Source organism: Sardina pilchardus, chromosome 23 (assembly GCF_963854185.1).
Source record: "Sardina pilchardus chromosome 23, fSarPil1.1, whole genome shotgun sequence".
Lineage (NCBI taxonomy): Eukaryota > Metazoa > Chordata > Actinopteri > Clupeiformes > Clupeidae > Sardina > Sardina pilchardus.
In genome coordinates, this window is record NC_085016.1 from 24,163,840 (window position 1) to 24,186,471 (window position 22,632).

Consider the following 22,632-nt stretch of genomic DNA (forward strand, 5'->3'; position numbering starts at 1 on the left):
ATGCTGCGTAACGCCGGAAGGAGGCTTCCACAGATAGTCTAAAACCCCCACTGCCATTTGTCCGGCAGGAATTCAGTTTTGTAAAAAATAACGTAGAGTTAAGAAAAGTGAATATATTTAGAAAACAGAAAATGCTAAGCAGCTCTTTATACTTATGGTGAATTGTGAGGTTTTTGTCTTGTATGTCCCCCTTCCTTTTTTAGTGTTGTTGCAAATGGTTCTGTTCTTTTCTTTTTTTTAAAAAAAATAATAATTATTTATTATTATTTGCTCATGTATGAATTTAAGGAAGTTACTTTGTTAGCTTGCATATCATCATAGATAACATTCATTTTTTTTCATGAAAATGTTTACTTTGGTCCATATTAAATTGTTCTTATTTTCAAAGGCATTATGTCATCTGCTTTTTATTTTCATTACCATGTTTGTAACGTGTGTCATCTTTATATTTTTTTAATTTGCCGAATGGTGCAAATGAACGTTGTGAAATGGCATGATTTAATTTGCTTAAGTACTGTGGCCCATGTATATAATGGCTGTTAAATCCCTTCGACATGTCTACCATCTTCATGTAATGTTCATCTGTGGTGTGTGTGTGCCGTTAATGTTCTGCCGGTTATGATGACTTAACGACGGGCATCGTCTCATCTTCCGTCGTTTACCTGCCTTCCTCCTCATCCATCCATCCATCCCTCCCTCTTTTTCTCCTCTCATCCCGCTGTCTTCCTCTCTAATTGTGTGTGTGTGTGTTTCCCTGACAGACCGTTTTGGCCTTGCCCACCAGGCTCGGATCTCGGCCTCCGTTAACGCCATGCGCATCCTCAACACGGGCACTGATGTGGAGGCGGCAGTGGCAGACGCTCTGGTGAGAGCACTCACACACACACACACACACACACACACACTCACACACACACACATATCTGTTTCATATACGTTGTACAGTGTTATGTATTTGAAAATGTCTTGGAAGGGATTTGAAATGTAATTAGATTTTTTATATTGCCATGTTGAAATAAATAGGCTCGTCAGTTAGTGAGAAGTTATTAAGAAACAGGACCAATAAAGTGCAGTACTGTATGTCAAATGTGAATTAATGAATTAATACTGATACACTAATGTGATCTTGAACCAAATGAATTCAAACACGAGGAACACTGGATATCCAGGCCTGTGTGTGTGTGTGTGTGTGTGTGTGTGTGTGTGTACTGTGATTCTGAACTGAGGCCTTTGAGAAGTAATGTCTTGTACTCTTCCCTTCTTGGTTACTCTTTAACCCTTTCAGCTTTTAGGGGACTCCAGGAACAAGGTAGTTGTTTACAAAACCTCTCCGTTTGTCTGACTACATTTCTCTCATCTTCTCCAGCAGTCCAGCTGTTTGTACTCCCTCAAACGCAAACTCATACTCATTGCAAACGCACAGAGAAATCCGCAGGGATTCATATACAGTATGCGTACATACATACATACATACATACATACATACATACATGTATATAGACCAACCCTGATCAAGCTCCTCCTTCACTTGCACCAGCTCTGATATAAAACACACACACACACACACACACACACACACACACACACACACACAATCAGAAGCCCTGCTGTGATCCACAGTAGTGCAACAATATATGCCATTAACACCCAGCAGCCTCTTCACATTGATGTACTCTAGCTAACTCGAGACACACACACACACGGCAATAAAATGTCATTAGCACATCAAATACGGCTGACTTCTTCCCAAGGATAGAGACTCCTCATCTATCAGTACACTATAATTCCATGAAGTGATAATTCACCTCAGCCATGTGGACCATCCCCATCCACCAATGACCATGCTGTTCCATCACCAATACTCCATCCCATTCCTCTGAGAGCTCCAGAGCTACTCTGATCAGATACACTGCATGCCTCCTCCTCCTCCATCTCCTCCTCCTCCTCCTCCTCCAGTAGACTGATTGACCCCCCTCCCTTCCCCCCAATAGCGTAGCTGCATGGATGTGACCGGTGCTCCTAGATCTTGTGTTGTGTGTGCTGTGCTAGATGATGGTTAGCTGGACATGGTCACTTACATTTCTCATCTCTCCTTTTCCCTCTCTCTCTCTCTCTCCTCTCCCTCTCTCTCTCTCTCTCTCTCTCATTCTCTCGTTCTCCACCTCCTTTCTCCCCCCGTCTCTCTCTCTCTTTCTCTCTCTCTCTCCTTCTCTCTTTGTTCCCTGTCGTTTTGTTTGCCCTCCTCCTCCTCCTCTCTCCCATCTTTCCATCTTCTCTCTCTCTGCCTCCTCTCTTCTTTCTGTCTTCTCTCTCTGTATCCTGTCTTCTCTCTCTCCTCCCTTCTCCCACACCCTAGCGGAGGCCGATGCGGCGCCGGTACGAGTCGCCGGGGATCTACTCGGACGACGACGCCAACAGCGATGCGTCCAGCGCCTGCTCGGAGCGCTCGTACGGCTCGCGCAACGGAGGCATGCCGCACTACCTGCGCCAGACGGAGGACGTGGCCGAGGTGCTCAACCACTGCGCCAGCTCCAACTGGTCCGAGAGGAAGGAGGGCCTGCTGGGCCTGCAGAACCTGCTCAAGAGCCAGCGCATCCTCAGGTCAGAACCACACAACCGGCAGAGTGGGCTTAGAACCCACTTATCCACTTAAGAACCAGAACTGCTCAATAGGCAGCGCATCCTCAGGTCAGAACCACACAATGGCAGGGTGGACTTAGAACCCACGTATCCACTTAAGAACCAGAACCTACTCAAGAGCCAATGCATCCTCAGGTCAGAACCACACAACCGCTGAGTGGACTTAGAACCCACGTATCCACTAAGTACCCTCAACACTTATCAGACCTGTTCTGTTACATCAAAACCGGATTATCCTCAGGTCAGAACAGCAGAACCGTACAACGCTGGAGTGTACTTAAAACCCTTAGAACAGCACAGTTCTGTTACATGTACATCAAAACCAGATTATCCTCAGGCCCGAACCACACAGCGGTTCTTTAGCAGAGTGCATTTAGCACCCTTAGATCACTCATCAGACCTGATCTATAATTCGGTTATTAAGTGATGATGTAATAATGGGATAATAAATATCTTTCCAGGTCCAACGGCTTTCAAACTCACATGTTATTCTCCATAGACAGTAAAATAAACTATTATTTTCCGCTATTCTGACTAGCCATTAAGGAAATTGTCATCTTATACGGACTTGTTGCCTCAACCTAATAAAATCTATATTTTTCGCGGAAGCCTGGACGTTACCCATTAATATATCATCTGGCTGCATAGCTACAGTGATTGCTTTGTTAAAGTTTAGCGATTTTGTTTTAAAACCGTTAAAACTAAGGTGGTGATGACAACGTCTACAAGTCGCAAAAAACGTCTTGCTGGGCTAATAAACGTCTTTTCACAAAATAAACTGCTCACAAAAAGTAAGGAAACTTGACTTTGGCCCATTATATCTCCCTTTTAGTAATACCAACCAGTAAAGTGTTTCATATCATTTTTATCGTTGATTTGTCACCTTTACAATGAGGTAAAGCATGTAAGCATAGGGCAATCATGGGATGAGCAACACAAACAAACGTGTAAGTAGTGCCAACGAAAAATGTGCCAAAATGGCCTGTTATGCTGTTGGAATTCACCTTTGTTACTTCAAGCATTGACGATTGCACTCTCCCACAGAAATGAGGAAAACAAAACATGTTAGGCATACATTTGTTCATTTTATACTCAGTGTCAGGGTCCTCAGTAGCGTGTAGAGGATCCATATGCAGCCACAACAGCTTGGCACCTTCTTCTCATGCAGGTCACCAACCTGGCTACATTCTGCTGTGGGGTGACATCTCCCTAACTCGAAAGACAGACCTTGTTATCATTGAAGGCAATCATCATGCAGTTAGATACCGGGATGAGATTCTGGAGCCAGTGGCAATTCCATATCTCCAGAATATGGGACCAATTGCCATCCTCCAGGATGACAACGCTCGCCCCCATAGAGCTGGGATCATCAGAGAGTACTTCCAGAATTTGGGAGTGGAGAGGATCTAATGGCCTGCCGTGAACACTTGTGGGATCAGCTTGGGCATGCTGTACGTGCCAGAGTCACCAACAAAACCAGGTTGGCTGACTTACAACAGATCCTTATCGAGGAATGGAATGCCATCCCACAGCAGAATGTAGCCAGGTTGGTGACCAGCATGAGAAGAAGGTGCCAAGCTGTTGTGGCTGCATATGGATTCTCTACACGCTACTGAGGACCCTGACACTGAGTATAAAATGAACAAATGTATGCCTAACATGTTTTGTTTTCCTCATTTCTGTGGGAGAGTGCAATCGTCAATGCTTGAAGTAACAAAGGTGAATTCCAACAGCATAACAGGCCATTTTGGCACATTTTTCGTTGGCACTACTTACACGTTTGCTTGTGTTGCTCATTCCATGATTGCCCTATGCTTACAAGCTATACCTCATTGTAAAGGTGACAAATCAACGATAAAAATGATATGAAACACTTCACTGGTTGGTATTACTAAAAGGGAGATATAATGGGCCAAAGTCAAGTTTCCTTACTTTTTGTGAGCGGTTTAGCTGCTGGGTCTGTGACGTCGGACTTAACAACAGAATTACATCATGCACTCATCATCCTGCTCTTTAACAGAACTCTTATGAAGACCACATAGAACACTTTAGTTCAGTTATCAAATCAACCATATCCTCGTCACTGCTACTCCTGATAAAAAGGCTTATTGGCAGTCATTAGAGTTAGAGTTCAGTTACCACACTAAGATCCAGTTATAGAAGTCATTGCACTGAAAACTGGATGGAATTCCACTCATTAATAGTGGAGTTATCTTATCTTTGAAATGGACTGGAGTTGAGTTTAATAAGAAATCACCCTTTTCTTTTGTGCCCGCAGTCGCGTGGAGTTGAAGCGGCTTTGTGAGATTTTCACCAGAATGTTTGCAGACCCACACAGCAAGGTAAACACACACACACACACACACACACACACACACACACATGCAATACACACTCATTATTCCACACAGAGTGGTCATTTCACTGTAGTGTGTCACTAACTCCCTTCTGCTCTCCCTGCATGGTCTGCCGTGGGTGTGTGTGAACGGACAACATCAGAGAGTAAGTGTTTTGAAATTCAGTTTTTTTATGTATATATTATAAACCCAGTTTAACTGAGGATATTGGAAATACATCACATTTTACCACATGTATATAATCTATAGAGTCTAGGTACCGTATATTTACGAAGTGTGTGTGTGTGTGTGTGTGTGTGTGTGTGCAGGTGTTCAGCATGTTCCTGGAGACGCTGGTGGACTTCATCATGGTGCACCGTGAGGACCTGCAGGACTGGCTCTTCGTGCTGCTCACGCAGCTGCTCAAGAAGATGGGCGCCGACCTGCTGGGCTCCGTCCAGGCCAAGGTCCAGAAGGCCCTCGATGTCACCAGGTCTGCACACACACACACACACTTAAATACTGTAAACGTATACACACACACTTGAATATACACATGCACACACACACTCACACACACTTGAATATACGCACACACACTTACACGTGCACACATGCATGTGTGTACACACACACACCTACACCATGGGTGCAATGAAATAATGTTGAGAAAATAAATCAGGCGAAAGACCAATGTGTCAGGAATAAGTAACCTACCATAATATTTAAGCCAACCTTGAAGGAAACTGGTGTTTTTTTGTCCATAAACTCCTGCGAGGACCTCAGTGATGGACTTTTCTTGTCTTTGCTATGTGCCTTGCGGCTCTCTGACGTCCATCTTGTTTTTTTTCCTCTCTCCCCCACTGGTGTTTCTCAGGGATTCCTTTCCGTACGATCAGCAGTTCAACATCCTGATGCGGTTTATCGTCGACCAGACACAAACACCCAACCTCAAGGTTGATGGATGTTTTATTTCTCTTTCTCTTTATGTTCTCCCTCTCTTTTCCTCTCTCTCTCTCTTTCCTCCCTCTTTTCCTCCCTCTCTTTTCCTCTCTTTCTTCCCTCCCTTCTTCTTCTCTCTCTTTCTTTCTCTCTTCCCTCCCTCTTGTCCTCCCTCTCTTTTCCTCTCTGTCTTCCCTCCCTTCTTCTTCTCTCTCTTTCTCTCTTCCTCTCTCTCCTACCCTCTCTCTCTCTAACCCCTCTCACTCTGTCTTCCTCTCTGTCTTCCCTCCCTTCTTCTTCTCTCTCTTTCTCTCTTCCTCTCTCTCCTACCCTCTCTCTCTCTAACCCCTCTCACTCTGTCTTCCTCTCCTGCTCCCTCTCTCCCTCTCTTTCCCACCCTCTCTCCCTCGAACTTCTCATTCTCTCTTCCTCTCTCTCCCTCTCTCTCTCTCTTCCTCGCTCTCTCTCTTTTCCCTCTCCCTCTCCCACCTCCCTCTCTCTCTGTCTCTCCCTCCTCCTCCCTCTCTCCCTGTCGTTGTGCAGTAGAGATGACATTATTCCTGCTCTGTGAGGGAAGTGTGGGTGTGTTATTGTTATGGCTGTGGTCTGTTGGCCACACAGTGGCTTTGCCTGCCTAAGCAGCCCGTGCGGCCGCAGTAGGCCTGTAAAAGCTGTTTTTGGAGCGGGAGGGGGCTGTGCTGAGGTCGGCTCGGACACGCTGTGTTTGTTTTCCCTCGCGCCTGCCTAGGTGAAGGTGGCCATCTTGAAGTACATCGACCTGCTCGCCCGCCAGATGGACCCCACGGACTTCGTCAACTCCAGCGAGACGCGGCTGGCCGTCTCGCGCATCATCACGTGGACCACCGAGCCCAAAAGCTCCGACGTCCGCAAGGTGAGTCGGAAAAAAGCACGTTGGATAGGACCAATAGCCATGGCTACTGTCTCAACACAACCTCAAAAAGTCCTGGGTGCTCTCAGATTTAGTCTTCTGTCCTTGGGCAAGCATCTCTGTCAGGTTTCACGGTCTATTTATGATTTTAGTGACTTGAGTTGTGTTTGATACTTTCTTTTTACTACATTCTGAATAATATTGTAGCGTACAGTGGGCTGGGGGGTTTTGAAGCACTCTCAAACCACATGATTTGGTTTTATGAGTGCGGTTTCATAAAACCGGCGGGCCAACAGCAGGGCTAGTGTTGTTTCTGAGGGTGGCTGTGCACAGCATGCCGGCCAAGTTTCCACATTCTCAAGCGTAGCAGCTCCACACAGGACACAGAAGCCAGGAGGTACAGGGCTTGGTCACTGACACAGGAGAAAAGGTTCACTTAGTGGTGGACTCTCCACCGTTTGGACTTGAGCTAGTATACCATTCTTCAGACTCTGAACATTTACAGTTATATTTAGTCCTTAGGTCAACACTTTTAGCAACTGCAATTGGCAGCATTTTACATACATATATATACTGTATTTTTTCCCCCATAGGTACGGTTTTAAACCAGAAAACGTGTTTCTTGGTAGTATAACATAGGATGGACTTGTGACTATTTATACAAAGGTATTTTTGTACATAGATTAGCCAGAGCTTTTTTTATCCAAAGCAACTGATCTTCACACATACATGCTCATCAGTACAGGTGTTCTGTGGGTGTGGTACCCATGATCCTTTGTGTTGGACCTCTTTCTCTGCCAGACCAGCTACCTACAGGAGCCCAGAACATGTCTGTCTCTCTCTCTGACGTTTACCCATAATTCCTCAGACCCTAACATGTCTCTGACCTCTACCCACAATTCCCCAGACCCTGCAGAGCTGGGCAGGGGATGACTGGGCCGGCAGGCCTGGCTCTATGCTCTCCCTGCCCACGGAGAGTAACATGGAGGAGAGGTGCAAGCAGGTAGAGACCCCCCAACAACAACAACAACCTCCCCGCTCCTGCGCCCCAAACTCGCCCCCTCCCCCCGTCTGTGCTAAACTAGCTCCTTTCTGCCCGCAGACCCGTCCAAAACCCCGCCAAAACCTCTCGACTACTACGGACTCTTTCTTCCTGTTTCTCCTTTCTTCCTTTCTTTTCTCTCTCTTTCTTTTGTTCTCTCTCTTTTGCTCTAACCAAAGCTTGGCCAGATGGTTTGCGGATTGATGTCAGTTTTGATCTGTCTAGCTGTGAATAATGTGCAGTAGCTACAACCCCTAAAGAGACGTGTGTTTGTCAACTCTAAGGGAATAGTAACCTTGTGTTTTGATGAGTGTTTTCCTGGCTAAGTCACCCCTTGTTTCACACTATGTTTTTACACTTGAGTGACCTCTGCTTTGAAAGTTAACTGGCTATATGAATGATCTGATCCAACCTGGGGCGCGTTTCCCAAAACCATAGTTGCTAACTAAGTTAATGAAGTTAGCAACTTTGTTGGTTCAATGCAATTTTCTATTGCCACCCAACTAAGTTGCTAACAGGTTAGCAACTATGGTTTTGGGAAACGCACCCCTAACCTACAAGCATGCTGACAACAAGCTATGTGCTAAAACGGTCCACTACTCACTGTGTGCGAGTGCTGATCTCGACTGATGAATGTTCGGGGAGTGAACCGCTCTCTCTAACCTTTGACCTGCAGCCTGCTTCCAGGCTTTCTCTTGCCTCTCTGCTCCCATGCGGTGTGCATGTCCTAATGGATTGCCTGGGAGTCCACTGGGGAACTGGAGCTGCAGTTCATCAGACCTCTCCAGCTCTGCGGCGCCCTCTGCTGCTCTGGAGTTTGCTTGCGACTCAAACACTCTCATTGATCGTCTCACTTGGAGGCTTCTCATTGATTTTATCTCTGAAAGTCTTCACACAATGCTCCACACACACAGCTGTCTTCTCTCTCACACACACACACACAGACACGCACACACACACACACACACACACACGCACACACGCACGCGGACATACGCCATGCTTATGCTTATATTCAGAACACAGTGCCAGTGCACTCACTCTTTTCACTGTTTATCTCTCTGTCTATCTAATATATGTGTGCATGTGTGTGTGTGTGTGTGTGTGTGTGTTAGGCAGCTCAGATGGTCCTGATCTCTCTGTTTGAGTTGAACACTCCGGAGTTCACCATGCTGCTGGGAGCGCTGCCCAAGACCTTCCAGGACGGAGCCACCAAGCTCCTACACAACCACCTCAAGAACTCCAGCAACGCTGCCGCTGTGGTAAAACACACACGCTCTCTCTCACACACACACACACACACACACAAACACACACACACACTCTCACACACACACAGACACACTCTCACAGCAGCACACATATCACTATTAGTAACAGCTGAGACACATTAAGTGTCTGTGATTCTGGCAAAATGTTTATTGATGTTTGAACTGGACATCTAATCCCATCACAACCCCTGTGCTCCTGAAGCTCCATGCAGTCTGTGTTAGAGGAACCTTAGCCACCTTGTGCACTGTGCCTTTAATAATGGAGCCTCTGCAGCCACTGGGCCAGATGTAAGGAGAGTTAAGGACGGAGTTTAAGTGAAGGCACAAGAGGTTGAGAGTGCCAGTGCAGTTTGGATGGACTCTAATGCCTCAGCGATGTTTGTTTCATGAAGCTGTAGACTCTGTTGTGTCTCCAGGGCACCATAAAAGCCTGTGGCTCCGGCCTGACACAGCGCATTACCCTGACCCTGGGTGCTCTCTACACACTTTTAAAATCACTCTCTCTCTCTCTCTCTCTCTCTCTGTCTTTCTCTGTCTGTCTCTCTGTCTCTCTCTGTCTCTCTCTCACTGTGATCCTCCTCTTTTATTTTGCTATGGTCCTTTCTGCCCGCTTTATCTTGTTTTCTCTCCCACCCTCCCCTTCTCTCTGTCTCTCTCTCTCCCTCTCTTTCTCTCTCTCTCTCTCTCTCTCTCTCTCTCTCTCTCTCTCTCTCTCTCTCTCTCTCTCTCTAAACACAGGGTTCTCCGAGTAACACAGTTGGTCGGACCCCTGCTCCCCGCCACCCCAGTAGTCGCACCAGTCCCCTCACCTCCCCCACCAACTGCTCCCATGGAGGGCTCTCACCCAGGTACGTCACACACACACACACACACACACACACTCACACACACACACCCCTCAGGTTGGGTCTAGTGCATCCATGACTTATGGATGAGAAGACCGAACTGAGAAAACAACAAGATATAATAGATTAAATATGAATGAAAGAACATATACTTTATTGAAGGTATATAATGTGTGTATATATATATATATATATATATATATATATATACGTATATATATATATATATATATATATATATATATATATATGTGTGTATGTGTGTGTGTGTGTGTGTGTGTGTGTGTGTGTGTTATATCTCAGATTCCCTGTGAATGTAAAATGCTTAACAAATACAATATATTATTATGATTATTATGGTTAGGAATGACATTACATATATACAGTATAGAATATACTGTATACTGTATCCACAGTGCATATAATTTGTACAGTAAAGCTGGACAGCGTGGTCTGGTGTTGTATAAACAGGGGCCCTCGGTCAGTCCACAGCACCTCTGCATACCCAGCAGTGGCAGCCTTGTTTGCATGTGTTGCTTTGAATGGCCCTCGTGTGTGTGTGTGTGTGTGTGTGTGTGTGTGTGTGTGTGTGTGTGTGTGTGTGCGTGCGTGCTGTGAATCTCCCTCATGCTGGGCATGTCTAATAGAGCGCAGACTTTAGACACATAGACGCGCGCGCCACACACACACACACACACACACACACACACACACACACACTTTTGCCCTGCATGCAGACGGAGTCTCCTCCGGCTCAGCTTCCACATGAGCGGCTCTACACCAAGATTCAACACGTCTAATGTAGGCAGGGGGATTGGGGCGGTGTGGGGTGGTGCTGAAACTGCCATTCAAATGGCATTAGTGGGGAGAGTGACAGTCCATTGGCTCTCTGATGACCGTTATTACCTGTGTTTGTTTATTGAGAGATTAACATGTTTAAGCTGCCCCTTCTGATGCATTAGATATGCCCTCAAGGCTAGAGACCACCCGGCGCTAGTGAAGGCTTAGCTTTCTGTAGGCCGATAACTGATGGGTGTCTGACTGATGATTCCACGTGAGGCTCAAATACAATTACAGCTCTGGAAAAATGTGGTTGTTGAGTGACATTTCAGTTTGACGGGGTCATATTTGAATTTGCAGTTGTGTCTTAGTTTGTATGATATTTGTACTGTCAACTCATTCAAATGTCAGCAACCATTGGATGACATCAGTGGTCTCTTCATGTTTTCAAGAGTTGTATATTGTGCAGGGTTTGTGTAATGTTATTGGGTTTAACTTAATGTTTTTCTTAAAGTCATTTGTTCCAGTTGTGCAGATTGTATCATCATTTTACTTGACACACTTACAGTAAAGCCAGACAAGTAAATTAGTCTGAAGCTCTACATCTCAGTATTTTCTGAATCTTTGTTTATGGGTTGGTGGGTTAAATTTCTATATCTTGATTTCTGTCTTGATTTTATGCTTCACATTAAAGCAAAGCAAATTCTTTCACTTTTTCTCTCTTTTTTTCCTTCTTTCCTCACCGCTTCACCCATTATCCATTCCTCCACCTCTCTTTTTCTTTCTGTCCATTCCGCTGGTGTGTCTCTTTCTTTCTTTTTCTTTCTTTCTTTGTCTCTTTATCCATCCCTCTCTCTTTCTTTCTTTCTCTCCCTCCCTCGCTCTCTCTCTCCCTCTCTTTCTCTCTCTCTCTCTCTCTCTCTCTCTCTCTCTCTCTCTCTCTCTCTCTCCTCATCCATCCATTCCTCCCTCCCTCTTTCTCGCTCCACCCACCCAGTCGGCATTGGGGTGGTTGGAGCACTAATGGCCATTCTAAGCACACCTCTCCCTGCCTCCCTCCACCCCCCTCCACCTCCACCTCCTCCTCCACCCCTGCTGCTCCCTCCACTAGGGGGCCTCCCCGCCGCACTTTCTCCCCCAGGTAACGCACCTCAGCCGGGGGGCAGGGTGGGGCACGCTGTGGGTGGTGAGGAGGAGGAGATGGAGCTGTGGGTGGAGAGGAGGAGGAGGTGGAGATGGAGTTGTGGGTGGAGAGGAGGTGGAGATGGAGGAGGAGGAGGAGATGGAGTTGTGGGTGGAGAGGAGATGGAGGAGGAGGAGGAGATGGAGTTGTGGGTGGAGAGGAGATGGAGGAGGAGATGGAGTTGTGGGTGGAGAGGAGGTGGAGGAGGAGGAGATGGAGTTGTGGGTGGAAAGGAGGTGGAGGAGGAGGAGATGGAGTTGTGGGTGGAGAGGAGATGGAGGAGGAGGAGATGGAGCTGTGGGAGGAGATGTTTCTGCTTCGTGTCCTTTTTGGAGACTACCAACTGACACTGGAACAGCAGAGAAATCAGAATTTATAGATTTGATATCAGATTAGGGCTTAAGCATTTCAGCTATAGTCATCTGATCTTCTCATATACCCATATACTCTGAGTTAGACTTCCAGATTTGATATCAGATCAGGCTTAGAGCATTTCGGCTATATATAGTCATCTGGTTTTCTTGGTAGGAGACTTTATGTCATGCTGTAAAAGAAAACCCTGGAAGGACATTTTATGCTATGCTTATACAGTGCAGATCATATTTGACTAGTGTTTGAGATGGTATGCTTTTCAAGAAGAGTTTAGAGTTAGCATTTTGAGGCTGAAACACGAATATCTTGTCTTGTCCCGTTGTCACTGTGAATTTACCGCCGTGTCTGGAGCCAAGTCAAATATGTGTGTGTGTGAGAAGCGTCCCCTTTTCTTCCTCATGTCTCCCATGCTTGTGGCCTCCTGCTCTGCATCTCTGCTGCTGTCTTTGTGCTCTCCCATCCTGCTGGCTGCACTTCCCCTGTGTGTGAGTGTGTGTGTGTGTGTGTGAATGCATGAAGAAGATTTAACGCTCCAGCTAGTGGACGCGCCCATGTCTGCTGTTAGATTTTTTTTTCTGTGTCACATGATCGTCTCTCGAGTCAAAGTTGTTTGTTGGTGTTGGTGCGTTCCAATGTCTTTGGAGGCTGATGTGTGTGTCAAGTGTCTTTGGAGGCTGATGTGTGTGTGTGTGTCTTTGGAGGCTGATGTGTGTGTGTGTGTGTGTCTTTGGAGGCTGATGTGTGTGTGTGTGTGTCCAAGTGTCCCATCTCCTCTTGCCTGCCTGAGTTCTGTTGAGATGCTGTACTCGTCTATGTGTCTGGTGTGTCGTCTGCATTCATGTGACCATGAATATGTATCTCGTACTCACTTTGTGTATGTTTGTGTCTGTCTGTCTGTCTGTCTGTGTGTGTGTGTGTGTGTGTGTGTGTGTGTGTGTGTGTGTGTGTGTGTGTGTGCGCGCATGTGTGTACAGCATGATGGAGTACGACACAGAGAACATGAACTCTGACGAGATCTACAGCTCTCTGCGTGGCGTGACGGAGGCCATCCAGAACTTCAGCTTCCGCAGCCAGGAGGACGTCATGGAGCCCGTCAGACGGGACGGCAAGAGAGACGACCCGGTCAGTACACACACACACACACACACACACAAACAAACAACTTTCACTCTCATACCCACACGCATAACTCTCACACTCACACACATACATATGCACACACACACACACACACACAGAGAACTCTCACTCTCATACACATACAGGTACACACTCTCATACACATACACATACACACATTCATACACATAGTCACACACGCACACACACACACACAATTAATAGAGAAAATCCTATTAGTCTACTCATGTCCTCTCCCTCTCTCTCTCTCTCTCTCTCTCTCTCACTCTCTCTCTCTCGTCCAGGCTGGTGGAATGGCGTCGTCGGGGGCGGAGCAGCGTGTGGACGTGGTGGACGGCGGTAGTGGCGGCGGCCGGACGGCGCTGGACAACAAGACGTCCCTCCTGAACACGCCGTCTCCGCGCTCCTTCAGCGGGCCGCGCGGCCGCGACTACAACCCCTACAACTACACCGACACCATCAGCGGCTACGACCGCAGCGCCCTCAAGGAGGCCGTGTTCGACGACGACGCAGAGCACTTCAGAGACGGTCAGTTCCTGCACAGAGGGCTTTACGTAGCGGGGGGGGGGGGTCACTTGCGCTTCAGCCTGGTCAGTGATCATGGAACAGGATGCAGAGGTCAGTGGGGAGAGCCAAGGTCAAACTAGGACCTACTGTAGGAGCAAGACCAGATCACTCGATAATTTTGAATGCTGTTAATGGTGCAAGGTGACCAACGCTTCGACGCCCACTCATCTTCTTCAGAGTCAGTGACTGATTAGGCTTTACATACTTAGCTATTACATGGCAAAAGAACAAAGCTTATGGTTGAGTAAGACCTGTGTGAGGGTGAGGGTGAGGTGAGGGTGTGGGTGGGTGGGTGGGAGGACCATAAAAAGCATCCACAGTGTATGCTCATATCAGCAGTGAAGCCACTTTAAGAAAATCACAGGAATAACAATAAAGCAATATTTAATGAGGTGACGTGGTGTGGGTATCAGACGTGTGGTGTGTGTGTGGACACAGTACTCACAGATACTCACTTGTGCTCCTTACAGGTCGTCGACAGCAGGAAGGTGGTGAGAATAAGATCATGCACCCCAAGGCCTTCCCAACAGGTAGGACCCAGTGCATATACACACACACACACACACGTTTTTTTATCTAAACAAAAAAACAATGCAAAACAGTATGTACAATGTAAAATCTATTTAAATTGGCCTACGCTACTGTATTTCAATGCTGGTGGTAATGGTGGCACTTGGAGAGCCAATTGTTCTCTGAGGTGGTACTCATTGTGAAAAGTGTGAGACCCACTGGACTAGATAACACTGACACCCCCCACTCTGCCCCCCCAGGAGCAGGGCAGCAGCTGGAGCTGGTGGGGGACCTGCTGAAGGAGTTGTCCAGCTCCATGGGGGACCGCGTGGAGGAGCGGCGCACGGCGCTGCTGGAGCTGCTCAAGGTGACGCGCGAGGACTGCCTGGCCGTCTGGGACGAGCACTTCAAGACCATGCTGCTGCTGCTGCTGGAGACGCTCGGGGATAAAGACGTAAGGATGCACACACACACACACACACACATGTACACACATATACACACACACACACGCTTACGCACTCACACACAGGCACGCACACGCACATACAGTTCACACACACTTACACACTTACACACTAACACACACACACACACGCGCGCACATGTCATTTTAAAAGCTCTGTTTGATTAGTTGACTTTCTTAGTTGTTGAAATAAGCTTGATTGTGTTAGTTTTAATGCTGTGTGTGTGTGTGTGTGTGTGTGTCTCCCCTTCAGCACACCATTCGGGCCCTGGCGCTCCGGGTTCTGAGAGAGGTCTTACGGAACCAGCCGGCCCGCTTCAAGAACTATGCAGAACTCACCATCATGAAGACCCTGGAGGCTCACAAGGACTCCCATAAAGAGGTAGAGTCCGACTGGACCCTGGGAACCCACCTGTACCTGTGTTCTATTAGTCTTAACAAACCAGACCCACGTCTAGATGTACAGTAGGGTCTGGGTACTCACCGTAGCAGGGCTCGATCGGAGGGGTGGGATAAACGGTTGTCTTTTCAAATTCCCTCTCCACGCAATAACACAGCGCTAAACAATTCATCTTCTTGTTTTCAAATAGCAGGATGCTTAATGGTCGCAACTTCTGGTCGCAGGTCAGTCGATATTATGTTAAGCCCGCCTGCCGACTATCCTGACAGCTGCCGCTAGGGTAGTATTCTGTATGACTAGCCGTCCGAGAGATCAAGCTATGCCGGCCAAATGACGTCTCTTGTGTGGCCATCTTCTGGCCTATTCATGTGGTTCTTCAATGTCAACATATATATATATATATATATATATATATATATAGTGATATATATAGACATATATTGTGTCTGTGTCTGGGGGGGATATGTGTGTCTGTGTCTCTGCGTCTGTGTCTGTGTGGGATATGTGTGTCTGTGTGTTTTTGTGTCTCTGTGTGTGAATGCACCCATACTCACTCTCTCCCCTCCGTGCCCCCCCCCCCCCCCCAGGTGGTGCGTGCGGCGGAGGAGGCGGCCTCCACCCTGGCCAGCTCCATCCACCCGGAGCAGTGCATCAAGGTGCTGTGCCCCATCGTGCAGACGGCCGACTACCCCATCAACCTGGCCGCCATCAAGATGCAGACCAAAGTCATCGAGCGCATCGCCAAGGACTCACTCATCACGCTGCTGCCCGACATCATCCCCGGCCTGCTGCAGGTAGGCACACCTGACCCGAACCCCAACCCTACACTATCATACCAATCAAACATTATCGCAGGGCTACTGCAGGTACAGTATACACATCTGACCCTAACGCTAACTAACCCCTACACTATCAAACATAATAACTATAACTAATACAAACATCATCCCAGGCCAAGTGCTGGTGCTGTACCTTACTACCTACTAACAACCCCCTGATGCCTACACCATCACACAGAAACCCATAACAATACTAAACAAAACATCACATTTTGAAAGGATTTTTGTCACTCGATAATGGGAGAAAGTAAACCATGATATTTTATTCGTGTGTGTGTGTGTGTGTGTGTGTGTGTGTGTGTGTGTGTTTTCAGAGCTACGATAACACTGAGAGTAGTGTGCGCAAGGCGAGTGTGTTCTGTCTGGTGGCCATCTACTCTGTGATCGGAGAGGACCTCAAGCCTCACCTGGCCCAGCTCACGGGCAGCAAGGTACGCAGGACCCACACACCACAGACATACACACACACCTCCACAACACACCTAATGCTCTGAGGTCACGGCCACTGTAATAATAACATCCAAGACACACCTGAGTCCTTGACTGACGCCACAGTCAGTCACACAGAATCAGCACACTGGGAGGTGCTGTGGTAGCCTGGCACGCCCTCCCAGTGACGCAACGCCTTCAGGCTTTTGCTGCTGGTCTGGTCAACTGCTCATTGAGAAGGATTTCTGAGTTCCCGAAATCTGCGGAACTGCCCCCTTTGGTCGAGAACCAATCAACTTTGAGCAGCTCCAACGGCTCTGGTAGAGGCGTGTTCAAGGCAGAGGAAAGAGTGTTGTTATTGGTTTAAACTCGGCAAACCGCTTTCTGACATCTACCAGTAGCAAATCGAGGCACTTAAAGGAGGCGGGTCAACCAGCGCTTGCAAGAAACCGTGTTAGTACAGGCTGTTGGTCAGACTAAAGTCTCGCAGAGCCTTTGAAAGTCGATGGTAATCAGGCTAGTGCTGTGGGGCCACTGGCTACAGCGTCTGTGCCACATCCGGGCCACAAGTGTCCATGGGGATCAGGGTTTTAGCCCGACCTGCCTCATTTCCCAATTCCACCCCATCTCTCTCTCTCTCTCTCCCACTTGCTACACACTTTGTTCTGGTCATTAAGCGCAGACACACACTTCTGTTAGCCACGGTTTCTTCTTTGATCTAGAAAAATATCTCAATCAGCTAGGAGTATCTGATCTAGAAAAATGTCTTCATCAGCTAGGAGGTTCATATGCGGGGCAGGGCGATACAAGTGGATGCATCTCCTCTCTTGTCATTCTTATTCTGATGAAAGTACAATCTGGTTCTAATACTTTGGGCTGCTGGGCAAACAATAAGATAATACGCATAAAACACTGGCATGTGGTTTATACATGACGTAGACAATACACTGTTTGAGTTTAGTGCAGACAGTTGCATAGCAGATGTTGTCAGTCTTGTATTACACAGGAAATGACTGTGTACAGTACATGTTGTCGTTCTTCTAATTGTGTTTCTTGTGCTATTGTGTAGTATTGCGTTGTTACGGCCCATGATGAGCTCTGAACATGGATTAATTGGGGGCTCGTCCGGGGTTCGTAACATGCGTGTTTATTATTTCTAATTTGTGGGGTGATGCGGTCTCTTCCCCAGATGAAGCTGCTGAACCTGTACATCAAGAGGGCCCAGACCACCAACAGCAACAGCAGCAGCTCTTCAGACGTCTCCTCCCACAGCTAAAGACCAATCCCCCAGTCCTCCAATCACCTAGGCAACCCCACTCAGACGTCTCCTCCCACAGCTAAAGACCAATCCCCCAGTCCTCCAATCACCTAGGCAACCCCACTTAGACGTCTCGTCTCATAGCTAAAGACCAATCCTCCAGTCCTCAAGTCACCTCACCGTTCCACTACGCCAGTTAACGCCACCCTAATGTCACACACACCCGCCCATAAGGCCTCATCTCCACCCAGAAGTTCCGATCATAAGCAAGACACTTTATCCCGCTGAAATTCAGTGTTGTTTGTCCCTCTGTCTCGCCCATTGGTAAACAGTGTTTGAGATTGTTTGTTTTTTTCCTGATTTGGTAATTCCGTTAACTCCACAGCTCTGGTTATGATTGCGTGGGTATTTCAGAATATGGTGTTCTATGTTTTCTTTCGTTTGTTTATTTTGTTTGTTTGTTGAATGTAAGGGACTCTTTGGGTCTCCATGACTACGCTGCCTCGTGGCTCTCCAGAACATTCTGATGTGAGATCAGTCATCTTGGGAACAGAGGCGCATTTCTGGGCATTTAAAGATTTTACTGTAAGTGTTAAAACTCTAGAGGAAAAAAAACAAAACAAAACAAACATGCAAGTCTGTGATGAGGTCTCTACTTGATCTTTTTTGTTTTCACGTTGCCCATGGAAGGTGAAGAGGAAACTGTGAATTTCTAGGGAATCGTTCCTTCTCCGTCTCCCGTCACAGTCGCTATGTTTGTTGTCGTTTGGGAATGTACAGTCGTGGCATGGGGGTGTTTTCAGTCACAATCATTCACTTTGTGTGCTAGACTGTCGGATCATTGTTTGGCTGGGCCAGTGATTAACTTTAGAAAATTCTGATTTGACTCAGAGGTCAAAGGTGAATCTTGGAAGGTGAGGAAGTAGAGACTTTTCCGTTATTTTTCACAAGGACCACTTAATTTTTATGTGATTTCATTCCTTTATTTTTTGCTATTAAGGACCAGATTATGTAAGAAGGTTGAATATATGAATATGATTGTGTATCAGATAGAAGCGTTACTTTAAAAGAAGTAAGAAGTACTAGTAATCTAAGTATAATTGATAGTTCCCTGAAACACAAGTTTATGCTGGAATTTTTAAAACCTTATCAGTGTTTTATTTTGTTCTTGAGATCCCCAAATAGAACATGGCTTGGCATAAAGGAAATATCAACTTGATTGATAGTTTCAGGGAGGGAAGAGGGGGATGTTTGGACAATCTCAGTTGTGTAGAATAATAAACATGCAGTCCCAGTGAGCAAAATGAAAATTCTTACAAAAGGCTGTGGACATTTCAGCCAAAAAATGTCTATGTAGGATGTTTTTCCAGAGCAATAATCTTAAGAAAAAAATAATTAATCCAAATTGGATTTGCTCGTATTCAGTGCACTGTTACAACAAAAAGAAGCGAAAGATCATCCCAGCCCGTTATATACCCCTTGATTCCTGGCGTCCGCGTCGTTTTTTGATGGGCTTGTAAAAAGGTGAAAGTTCACAGACATTCTGAGCTGCTCTGCATACGAAAGTCCGACGCCTCACCTAAAGTATGTACTCACTGAACGTTGGAGTGCATCATTCAGGGCTTGGGAGGGGGGAGTTTTCGGACAACACTAGTCGGCCTTACTGAGTACTGTGAGCACTGTCTCACTGCGTTGGGGCGTCCCGTAGGAGGTCTTCTCCGAGCCCTGTATGGGGAGGGGAGGGGGGGGGAGGGGGGTCCCCAGTACTGTGGAAGAGTACTGTGGATGGAAGCAGTGATATGTAGTTTGGTTTTCATCCATGTCTTATCTATTTATGGAAGTTCTCTGCCTGTTATCTCTTCCCCGATGTGATTGTCGAGCTTTGGGCAGTTTTTAATGAAAAGCTTTATATATAAATATATAAATATACATAATACATCTACACACAGAGCTCTCAACCCAAGGCCACTGCTTTGGCAGGTTTTGAACACGTTGTGTAAAAAAGGACTCACTCACTCTTCTTTTGCACGCTAAGCAAATGCATGCACATTTTTCCCCTTTATTTGCTTCATCAGTCCCTGCAGGCCTACAAAACCAAATCAACCTCTCCTTCTCTTTTATTTGATTTGATTTGTATTCCCCCCCCCCCCCCCTTCTCTTTGCCCACCTGTGCATTTTGGCACGGTGTCTTGTTTTTGCTCAAGCGTAGGATGTAGCCGAGACTGAGCGAACATAACTGCTTCTGGCTGCGTTTCTGAAACCTCCAGAGCCGGACGTTTAACCCTGAGCGAGCGAGTGAGCGAGCGCCCGTGCTGCCGCCGGGACTCACGTAGACCAGGGAGGTCTGTTACTTTTACGTTACGTTTACGTTTAGTCATCTCTCTCCACACGTTTGGAAGTCTTACACAGAGTTTTTGGGACTTTGGAAAAAAGTTACTAGTGAAAGTGCACACTTGGAGGAGCGTTTCCCCGATGCCTAGTAGTACCATCTGTTCCACTCTCCTCCACTTGATCATCCGCAAAATGTATTTAACTGGGGGCTGCTTCCCTACACCTGCTAGGGAGAGGGCCAGTGTTCAGTAGAAGGCAGTTTGTTAAAGATGGCAGCCGATTACGTATTGCTTTGTTGCTCTGCTAATGTTGACCATTAGGAATGGTGTACTTGCAAACTGCTTACTGCGCATGCCCCTTGCTCTTTCTTCCTCCTCTTCTTCTTCTTCCTCCTCTTCTTCTTCTTCTTCTTCCTCTCTAATCTGTATTTATGTTCTTTTTTTCTTTGTGTGTATTATGACAAATGTACATATGACCCATTTTTTTTTCCTTTTTTTTTTTTGTCAAGTCACTTGTGATGGAATTTGCAAAATGAACTTAATTTTGCTTTAGAAATAAAATAAAACCTCAGTTTTCCATGGTGTCTGATCTTTGTCTCTCCACCCTAGTCCCGAGGTCTCCTGCCAGTGTTTGGGTTATATATTGCTGTTAGTGTTTTGTCACTGGGCACCTTTTTGGTCTCTGATAACTAGGTAATTATTATTATTTTTTTATTTATTTTTTTTGTCAATGCATTTTTATTGTGATTTCAGACAAATACACAAATACAGTAAACACTTAAGACAAGGAGAAAAAAGACCAACTCTAGAAACAAACAAACAAAAATAAATAAATAAAAATAAAATCATGTATTCCACAGAAAAAGTCTAGTGCAGTAGTCATCTTGTACAACTACTATTCAGAGCCAAGGTGCATTGTAAGTCGTTCCACATATGAGATAAAAGGTTGCCATACAATATCAAACTTCGCCATAGATCCATTCAGTGTGTATCCGATTTTTTCTACCTTAAGGAAAAACATGACATCACAGATCCATCTGCCAAAAGTTTGTCTATCTTCCAATTTAAAAGAATGAGAGGGAAGTTTAGGAATAGAAAGTGTATTCTTGACTGTAATTCCCAATAGTGTGAGTATTCTTAAATCTGACTATCACCAGACTATCACCATAATCTCAGTCTTTTAAGATTGAACATTGGTAGGGAGTCTCCACTTTCTACTGCATATGATCAGTGGGCATAGTTCCATTGACGCTGTACACTTTTGGATAGTCCATCAACCAGTCAAACCAACAACGGATAACCTACTGTAGTTTGTGATTGGACCCAGAAGACGCGGACAAGAAGCAGAAGATAGATGGGCAGGTTTCCAGCCTGAGCTGCAGGGCGAAATCCAAATCGCCGGCAGATCTACCCAGCCTAAGTATTCTTGCCTTCAGCCATCTTTCTTTTTTTTGACAATTGGCTCACTTGCAAGCACTTGCGTCAGTCTTTCACTTGGTGCCACTGTTGGCACCTATGCCTGAATAATGAATTGCAGATTGTAGTGAAGCCTCATTTGGGTTTTTCCTAAAGGATAACGGGACACTCCGTCATGTTCTTCCACTGGTCAGATTGGTAGTCGCCTTTGAATTTTGGCACTCCGTCAGTATTGCATTCCGTTTTGTTTAGGCTATATTAAATGAAACACATTCCTCTATGATGCAAATGACCCGATGGGATTTTTCCGTAAGATTGGGCGTAGATAGGCGACTTGAGAAGAATACTATGCAAATACTTAATTTTGATCTGTCCTTCATGTGATCATATTGATGTTCAAACTTGAGTGAAATCTGGTCTAGAGAAGCAGGTTTATATCCTACAGGATAGAGGCATCACATAAATCACCTAGCTGCAATGGCACATGGGTACTTTGCTGGAAGTCTGCCATTGTTAGCTTATAGAAAATAAGCCTTCTGGCTTGCTTTTATAATATATAAAAATATCCTATTTACCTCATACATTTGAGGTGCAAGCTTTTGGATACAGGGTCCCGGGTCACCAACATTTTTTCTCTGGGGGCCCACATTATCAACGCTAACTGTGATGGGGGGGCAGGGGCTGGGTCAGCTATAGAACATGGAATTGTATGACCCAGACCAAAATGACCACCAGCAGGCCTCATTTTGTAGTACAGATTACTAGCCTGGCACAGCCATCCCCACAACTACATTACTATGTCAACACTCGATTCCTGGCACTCTTTGTGGCGGGTTTCGTGGAAGCGACACAGATTATATTCTTTGAAAACCGCCACACTTTCTTTACATATAATACAAACTGCACGGTCCTTACACTGAACAAAAATTGTTGGTCCACTGTTCTTTGAAAATTCTGCACTCTCTATCAACTTTTTT

General features: G+C 46.1%; 1 protein-coding gene across 1 annotated transcript in view; it reads left to right on the forward strand.

The window, feature by feature from the left end:
* Positions 1-20,823, forward strand: part of LOC134071683 (CLIP-associating protein 1-B-like) — an 82,016-nt gene extending 61,193 nt beyond the window's left edge. Inside the window, exons 24-40 of the mRNA XM_062528499.1 lie at positions 762-865; positions 1,286-1,309; positions 2,357-2,601; positions 4,919-4,982; positions 5,306-5,469; positions 5,854-5,932; positions 6,667-6,810; positions 8,965-9,111; positions 9,859-9,968; positions 13,275-13,422; positions 13,725-13,968; positions 14,478-14,537; positions 14,778-14,971; positions 15,237-15,365; positions 15,971-16,177; positions 16,537-16,653; positions 17,841-20,823. Of these exons, the coding sequence (XP_062384483.1) occupies positions 762-865; positions 1,286-1,309; positions 2,357-2,601; positions 4,919-4,982; positions 5,306-5,469; positions 5,854-5,932; positions 6,667-6,810; positions 8,965-9,111; positions 9,859-9,968; positions 13,275-13,422; positions 13,725-13,968; positions 14,478-14,537; positions 14,778-14,971; positions 15,237-15,365; positions 15,971-16,177; positions 16,537-16,653; positions 17,841-17,927 (2,267 nt within the window). The 3' untranslated portion in view covers positions 17,928-20,823. The remainder of the gene's footprint in view (positions 1-761; positions 866-1,285; positions 1,310-2,356; positions 2,602-4,918; positions 4,983-5,305; positions 5,470-5,853; positions 5,933-6,666; positions 6,811-8,964; positions 9,112-9,858; positions 9,969-13,274; positions 13,423-13,724; positions 13,969-14,477; positions 14,538-14,777; positions 14,972-15,236; positions 15,366-15,970; positions 16,178-16,536; positions 16,654-17,840) is intronic.
* Positions 20,824-22,632: the final 1,809 nt, after the last annotated feature.